Source organism: Pyrus communis, chromosome 5, assembly GCF_041283825.1.
Source record: "Pyrus communis isolate YQ-2024b chromosome 5, ASM4128382v1, whole genome shotgun sequence".
NCBI lineage: Eukaryota > Viridiplantae > Streptophyta > Magnoliopsida > Rosales > Rosaceae > Pyrus > Pyrus communis.
This window is the reverse complement of record NC_142569.1, coordinates 2,002,434-2,010,496: the sequence shown is the minus strand read 5'-3', so window position 1 is coordinate 2,010,496 and position 8,063 is coordinate 2,002,434. Positions and strand designations below refer to the sequence as shown.

At 40.4% G+C, this 8,063-nt stretch overlaps 1 protein-coding gene and 1 non-coding gene across 7 annotated transcripts; one reads left to right on the top strand and one right to left on the bottom strand.

Annotated features, from left to right (window-relative positions):
- The first annotated feature begins 441 nt into the window (after window positions 1-441).
- LOC137726287 (calmodulin-binding protein 60 B) lies at window positions 442-4,916 on the top strand. Of its 6 annotated transcripts, none has more exons than XM_068465195.2 (9): window positions 442-622; window positions 977-1,131; window positions 1,370-1,445; window positions 1,866-1,924; window positions 2,056-2,549; window positions 2,635-2,795; window positions 2,874-3,077; window positions 3,414-3,645; window positions 3,847-4,916. In XM_068465195.2, exons 2-9 carry the CDS (start codon window positions 1,019-1,021, stop codon window positions 4,419-4,421), a joined length of 1,914 nt encoding a protein of 637 aa, XP_068321296.2. In that variant the 5' UTR covers window positions 442-622; window positions 977-1,018; the 3' UTR covers window positions 4,422-4,916. The 6 variants fall into 6 exon arrangements, with proteins under 6 accessions (XP_068321296.2, XP_068321293.2, XP_068321295.2 ...); XM_068465192.2 differs by having other exon boundaries at window positions 460-622; window positions 2,053-2,549; XM_068465194.2 differs by having other exon boundaries at window positions 483-836; window positions 2,053-2,549.
- A 1,225-nt stretch (window positions 4,917-6,141) lies between these two features.
- Window positions 6,142-6,213, bottom strand: TRNAD-GUC (transfer RNA aspartic acid (anticodon GUC)). Its single transcript has one exon. It is a non-coding gene; the product is annotated as a tRNA-Asp (tRNA).
- Window positions 6,214-8,063: the final 1,850 nt, after the last annotated feature.

Genomic DNA, 8,063 nt, shown 5'->3' with positions numbered 1-8,063 from the left:
AATAATATTTAATGTAGGAATGAATTTTTTCATGTATTTAGCGATAGCTCGCCTAAGGTCCCAAATTTTCAGGATCGGACCTGATGACCACTGTAGTTGTGTATATTGTCACAGAAAATTTGGGCTTTGGTCTTATCAGTTTGCAGGAAGTAAAATTGAAGTCTGATACCTTAAGTAAAATGTTTGAGATTCTTCAGAGCCCCTGCATAAAAATCATAAATCGGACGGCTACGATCACCGAAACGCACAGATCCCCGGATCCTAACAAACACACAAGTCCACCCAAAGACTCACGTGGGCCAATCCATAAAAAATTCAAAAGATTCCCAAAGTTCAACCGCTCCAACGGTCCCGATCCGCCGATGGCCTCCCGCAAAAGATCTCAGCCACCGACCAGGCGGCAGCAAGAGATTCGCCACTGTTTGGATCGAGAGAAAATGCGAGAAAATTAAAAAAGAAAGAGAAAGGAAATACAAAAGCGCGAGTGAGTGGCTGTATCCGCAGCACAGAGACAAAAAGGCCTCTCTTTCTCTCCTTAATTGTTTCAGAGACGCTAGCGAGCGAGAAAATTCGCCGACCCTTCGCGGAAACTTCTCGGATTCCTCTCTCAAATATTTCTCAGGTTCATTTTTTTTTCTCACTTTTTCCCGCTCGCTTTTTCTTACTTTTCCTTTTTTCCTTATCCGAGAATTCGATTCCGCACGTACCGCACATGGAATAAAGCGGAGAACGACTTGTGTTTTTGGATCGGTTTTTGTTGTTTGGTTGCTCGGAAAACAGAAGAAAATTGAGGATTTGAAATCCGAGTCGTTCTGTTGACTTTTCTTTGTTTACTGGTGTGTGTTTGTGTTTGCGTGTGGGAAGTGGAATTTTGAAATTTTGAATGTTGAATCTTCAAGTCAAGGTGAAAGTTAGCTCTGAGTGATTTGGAAGTTTTTGTGTGATTGTTTTTTTCTTTTTCCTTTCACTTTCTCAGCAACCAAACAGGAGGCTAAGTTTTTGAGGACGGTGAAAGAAGATGCAGACGAGGTACATGGAGAGATCGAATAGCATGGCGAGGGAGAAGCGAAGTTTGGATTCGTCTTCAGCTGAAGAAGGCCAGCCGGATAGGAAACGGCCTGCTCTCGCCAGGTGACCTTTTCTTTCTGTAAAAACTTGGATTTTGATGTAATTACAACTGATTTGTTAACTGTTTTAATGTATTCTGTTTGTAATTCAGCTGAAATGTATAATTGGGCATGAAATATTTTCAAATGTTGTGTTTATTTGAGAAAGCGCGTCGCTTGAAGTCTTGAACGGATAATGAATTGAATGTCTTATGAACGATGAATGTGAATGTTGTTCATTGAGAATGTTCAACTTAATGCAGTGTAATTGTTGAAGCTCTCAAGGTGGATAGTCTGCAGAAGCTTTGCTCGTCACTGGAGCCGATTCTACGCAGAGTTGTAAGACATTCTAATTTCTTGTGGACTTTTTGTTTTCTAATCCGTCACTGGATAGAAGAGGTTTAGATGACTTGTAATTGTTTTTTATTTGGCTGCTGTATGTTATTTTTCATTACGTCATGCACATACAAAAATGGTGAAGCGTTGTTTAGTGGCAAATTTATCTGACCTAAACATCGGACATAGAAAAGAGGCATTTCGTTTGTGTCAACGACTCAGCTGTCAACAAGTGTATGTGTTGAAGGCAAGCTGAATGCCTACTATAAGTCATAAGGGCTCTTGATAAAGTATTGGTGTGTATGACTTTGTAACCGCTTGACAAATTTTAATGCATGCCTAGTGAAGAGGATTTAATCCTTTGATATGTGCATACGGTGTTTGAAGCATTGGTTGATGTTTCTTACTTATTTTGCTGAACAGGTTAGTGAAGAGGTGGAGCGTGCTTTAGCAAAATTAGGCCCTGCCAAACTTACTGGAAGGTATCAACCCTTTTCATCCCTTATTTTTTAACGGGTTCTGATCCTTGGTTGTTTCCTTCTTTTTTTTTTCTTCGTTTAATCAGTGCTGCATGCCAGTAGTTTTGTTCCTATAATGGGTTTAAAAATAGCAGGTCTTCTCCTAAACAAATTGAAGGGCCCGATGGAAGAAACTTGCAGCTGCACTTTAGGTCCAGGTTGTCCCTTCCTCTTTTTACTGGTGGAAAAGTAGAAGGGGAGTGGGGTTCTGCAATCCCTATTGTCTTGATTGATGCAAATACAAAGAATGTTGTGACATCAGGCCCGGAGTCAGCAGTGAAACTTGACGTTGTTGTGCTTGAAGGTGATTTTAACAACGAGGATGATGAGAACTGGACTGAAGAAGAATTTGAGAGCCATGTAGTAAAAGAGCGTGAAGGAAAGAGGCCACTTCTTACTGGCGATCTGCAAGTGACACTGAAGGAAGGTGTAGGAACACTAGGGGAATTGACATTTACCGATAATTCTAGCTGGATTAGGAGCAGGAAGTTTAGGCTAGGACTGAAAGTTGCCTCTGGCTTTTGCGACAACATTCGTATACGCGAAGCAAAAACAGATGCCTTTACTGTTAAGGATCACCGTGGGGAATGTGAGTTAATAATTAGTGTTATTTAACATTTCCTTTGTTAGTTGAAAAAAAATAAACATGGCAAGTTTTCTTTTGGTTTTTACAGTATACAAGAAACATTACCCTCCTGCGTTAAATGATGAGGTCTGGAGATTGGAGAAAATTGGAAAAGATGGCTCATTCCACAAGAGACTGAATAAAGCTGGAATTGTTACAGTTGAAGAGTTCCTGCGACTTGTGGTTAGAGACTCGCAGAGATTGCGGAATGTAAGATTTTGGAATTTGTTTGTCAAGTTCATATTTCGAAAATGCAATTCCTAATATTTTTATGCCCATTTGTGATAGATTCTTGGAAGTGGCATGTCGAATAAGATGTGGGATGTACTCATACAGCATGCAAAAACTTGTCTTCTTGGCGGGAAACTCTATGTCTACTATCCTGAGGATGCAAGGAACGTTGGTGTTGTTTTTAACAATATCTACGAGTTGAGTGGCCTAATTACCAATGAACAATTTTACTCAGCTGATTCTCTCTCGGACGATCAGAAGGTATATGACTTCTCTTTTCCATTTTTCATGTATCTTTTATAGCGCCTGGATTTGCTATGTTTTATAATTTCGTGTTCCGTCTTGTGGTTGAGAGATGCTACTTGTCAAATGTTGTAAAGCTTGTAAACTTAATGAGATAGGATTCATTTTGTCCATATTGGCTACCCTTTCGCACTTAAGAATCCAGTCCATATGCATTTGCTATTTTATCTGTAAACAACACTCTTTCGACTGAACAGGTTACATCCCTGGTGAATGTATCTAAAATGATACAAAGTAGTAATGAGTCATGACCCCTCAAAGTGGTTGATATGTGAATTTTTGTGTTTCTTACAGGTCTACGTGGATGGTTTGGTAACAAAGGCATATGAGAACTGGATGCATGTTATGGAGTACGATGGAAAGTCTCTTCTTAAACAGCAGAAGAGTCCTGATGTTTCTCTACCTGAGGTCCCAATAGCCTCGCAGGATTATCCAAACTCATTTGATCAGCAGTTCACTCTACCTAGCCTGCCAGCTTCAGTTTCTTCAGAACCGCCTACTATGGATTCTGGCCTAAATGTGGGAGGTATATCTTGTGACAAAATAAGTATCCAATGACTTTCTAACAAAATTTAATCTTCAGCCTAATGGACCAAAGCCCGGGGGTCATTATACACAAATAAGAATTTTCGGTTCTTGCATGAAAATTTGTGACTTTCATAAGTGGCTTGTATGTTTTGGATAAACGTCCGTTGCTAAAGTGTGTAAATGCTCTTTTTCTCTCTAGGTTATACTGACGGCATGGCTAACAGATTCTCGGTACAGTCACAGAATCTAAATCTCAGTGCTCCCAGTCAGCTCGATGGCTTGTCATTCCCTCTACAAAATCAGCAGCCTATCACTTCACACCAGGCTCAGTTTCAAGGAAATGAAAATATGCTTGCCCTTGGTCCACCACAGTCGTCCACATCTGGGTTCCAGAATATTGGTACATCCAATCCATCTTATAGGGGAGCCGAGGACCTCTTCCCAGAGGAAGAAATTCGTACGAGGAGCCACGAGATTCTCGAAAATGAAGATATGCAGCATCTACTTCGTATCTTTAACATGGGCGGTCAGGGTCAGGGTCAAGGCCACGGTTATGGTCATGCCTCCATGAACCTCACTGAAGACAATTATCCATATCCGTCACCATACATGCCCACTCCACAAGTGAACTACAGTGTTGATGATCAGAGCCGTTCGTCTGGGAAAGCTGTTGTTGGCTGGCTCAAGCTCAAGGCAGCCCTTAGATGGGGCATATTCATAAGAAAGAAGGCTGCTGAGAGACGGGCACAGCTTGTTGAGTTGGATGATTCATAAATATGACTTGTACGAGGCAAAGCTGATCCAATTTTGGTGTCTCTAGCCTTCGCTTCCCCCTGCCTACCTTATTCCTGTCGCGCCGCAGCTTCTAACTGAGAGGACTATGGTTGGTGGGTAAAACCTCAAGTTCGAGAGCTCATGATGTTTCTTGGAATATAAGCCTTGGACATCTTGGGACCGCTCGCTTGTATAGTTCATGTGCAGTAAGCTTGTGTTTTCTGTCGACACCTCGCTTTTACCGGTTTGTTTTACTGCAAAGGGTGTTGTTACAACATTCTTGCTTGCAAGTTCCGAAACCAAGACGAGTTGAGCTGTTTCAACTCAAGGCCTACGAGACTAGCAAGATTCCGGCGGGGAGTTTTTTACAAAGGTGTTTTCATGTTTACGTTTCCACGAAATGCAACTGGACAAGGGGATGTGAATTCTACATTTCTTTGCTAGTGTGCTGACCTTGTATTATGCTCTTAATAAGAGGTTTTATGTTGATTTAAATTCTATGTGCCATCAGAGCTTCAAACACTGGACCTTAACAATCATAACCGATTGAGCTACAAGTTTTTTTACGACACATCGTTAATTTTAGAATACGTAAACTAGTCATTTTTCAGTTCTCTTCGTCTCGTATTTACAAAATTTAAATTTCGAACTTCGCAACAGGGGATCAAAATTACGATGCATGAAACAAATGTAAAACGTATTATTTGGCCAGAACAAAACATATTTGTTCCGGGAGTAAATTACAATGCAGTCACTCTGCATCTGAGACTTCATCTTTGTCTTCGTCCAGAATGTAGACCAAAACACGTTTTCTTGCAGCGAAAACACCCTCTCATTCTCCATTTCCAGGTGAACAACAACGACCTAAATGTACACATTTTGGAAAGTATCATATACTGAAGAGCAGCTTGGGAAGAGAAAACGCACGACAAAGAGGCATCAAGTGGCCATTTTACCACAATGGTGGAAAGGTGTTGAGTCATTGCATGACGGCGTGAGTTTAAATTCCGCTAGCGGCTAATCTAACAAATATATCATTTGACAAAAAAAGAAAAAAGAAAAAAAAGTGCCTTAGGATATTCAACTCTTTCAAAAAAATAAATGAATAATGCGCTCGCACAACTTCCCATTCTACCTCGCATTCAGGAAATAAGACGAATTCGAAAAGCATGAACGAAGAATAATCAGAAGAGGTCCATATTCGCATCATAAGTTTTAACTTCGTATCATGTACGAGTCCTAATTGTTTGCATCAACAATTTCGAAGATTTGCGCAAGTCATCGATTCACAAATTTCACACTGACAAGCTTGCAACTTAACTGACTAATTAGCAAGAACAATATGTTTCTTAGGGAAAGATCAGGGTTTCATTCTGCAATTTTTTGAGAATTCAAAGATCAATTTTTTTTCCCTTGTAAAATTAATATATTTTGAGGGATTTGATTGCGGAAAATGTAATGTGAGAGAAAAACCTGAGAAGCAACTGGCTTGTCGAACTGAAGCTGAAAGGGAAGAACTCGCTGGGCCTCGTCGGTTTCCATGGCGAAATCTGCAAGCGCAGAGCTTTGCAATAAAACCCTGCTGCTAACACCCGAATGAATGGGAGCAAAAACGCCGGCCTTTTGGAAGAGGGAGATGGTGACTGAACTGAAGCAGTGCTCTGAGAGAGAGAGAGAGAGAGAGATAGAGGGGGAGATTTGAATAAAAACAAAAAACACACGCCGTTGCCGGGGATCGAACCCGGGTCACCCGCGTGACAGGCGGGAATACTTACCACTATACTACAACGACTGAGCTGCTAGTTGCTGATGAAATATTCATCATCACTGTTACTTAATACTTTTTGTAGCTCATTCATGCCCAAAACTTATGCTGCATGTATCACTTGGGTCCCTGTAATTTATATGGAGTATATCACTTTGGACCTATAGGTGTTATGTTGCGATTTAAATCTTGCAATTTACTTATTGTTGCATTTAAAAAATAATGTCTCATTAGCTTACTACATCACTGAAATGTAACCATAATAAAATAACAAAATTTAAAAATTAAAAATGTACGAAAAAGTTATCAAACGGAAACAATCACTTCATATATCGCGGACAATCAACGTGACATACATCAAAGTGGAAAGTTGCCCAAAATAGATAAAGAGTATATAATATTACACTTTGGCCCATAAAAATGAGAAAGAATTCATGGCATGTTTACCAAATCGGAATGGAGGTAGAATAAAGAGAATTGAATTCTTCTCTAAGTGATTCCAGCGTTTACCAAATTTTGAAAAAATTAGTGGGCTCCACCCAAGATCAATAATCGGATTCTTGATATCCCCGAAATCCGAATACTGACTTGAAGGTGGTAATTGAATTTCAGAAGAAAGCCAACATCTGGAATCAAACTTCTCTATCGAAATTGCCCTGCCTCTCCCATCTGCCTCCCACGATTAAGCGACCCAAAGCACACACCCATCCCCACCCTTAATCAACGCAGACCACCGCACCACCTCCTAGACTGCCAAGACCTATCACCCACTGGCGAAGCCATAGAGGGACCGCCCATCCGCTCGTTTGAAATTGCCACTGAAAGTCAAGATTCTGCCCCTCAAATCTTTTGAACCTGCATGAAACTGGGTATGCTACTGCATTTATGGAAGGTTTGATGCTACCCTTCAACAATATGTTGCTCGTCGAATCTAGAAAGTTGAAGCTTAGACGGAGAGAATGAGAAATAGCTGGAGAGACTGAGAGAGAGAGAGAAAGGACGTTCTATTAGTTGTTTTATCGACAAAAGTCGACGACGACCCACCACCGGATGAGCCGACATCATCACACCACCTGTTCGGCTTTTCTATTAAATGATTGGTCCATCAGTATCAGCGTACTGAGAGATTCACATCTGAAAGTCTCACCACTCAAGCCTTCTCTCAGATTCCCAGCAAATGGATACCAAATTCTGTGCTTCGGAAATCATGGTACCACCTTAGGCTGTCGGTAAGGCACCCGGCCCGGGTTCCCACTTGGGACGCCATCGTATTAACGACGATGAGCGAGACAGTGCTGAACGGATTGAGAGAATGAAGTGAAAAGGAATTGAAAAAAAATAGAAAAAAATGATGATGTGGAGAACCGTGGGTTCCAGAAAGCTATTGGGAGACCTATTTCAGTGTAAAAAAAATGCATCAATATTTTCCAATGGTGCCAGCCAACCAATATTTTCCAACAGGAATTGTTAGTATTTTAATAAAACTATATATGTATTTATGTGTGTGTGAAATTGTATTAAAAAGTTATGAATTTTTCTATTATTTAGATTAAGGGTATTTTAGTAATCATATTAATTTTCATTCCGATTCATGTGAATTGATAAACAACTTATATGAATTTTGTTTCATTTTTATTCTGATTCCAGTACATTTAAGTAAACAGCTTCACTAGGAATCCGATTCTGACTCCTCTTCAATTCAATTCCTCTATTTTGATTACGGTTACGTAAACGTGCCCTCAAGGTAAATTCTATTGCTTAAAATTGAAGGAGCATTGCTACTACTATTTGGTAGTATTCCTCTTCACTCATAAGGGAGGCCACGTCCGTTTCCGCTCCGAAGAGGAAGGTTTAGATCTTTCAATCTTATGTCGTGA

Bases quoted from the DNA above. Each gene is read 5' to 3' on its own strand.
- LOC137726287 (XM_068465192.2), top strand. From the start codon at position 1,019: ATGCAGACGAGGTACATGGAGAGATCGAATAGCATGGCGAGGGAGAAG. The intron at 1,925-2,052 runs GTATCAACCCTT...GTTTAAAAATAG, and splicing joins CCTGCCAAACTTACTGGAAG to CAGGTCTTCTCCTAAACAAA. The intron at 3,646-3,846 runs GTATATCTTGTG...TTTTCTCTCTAG, and splicing joins TTCTGGCCTAAATGTGGGAG to GTTATACTGACGGCATGGCT.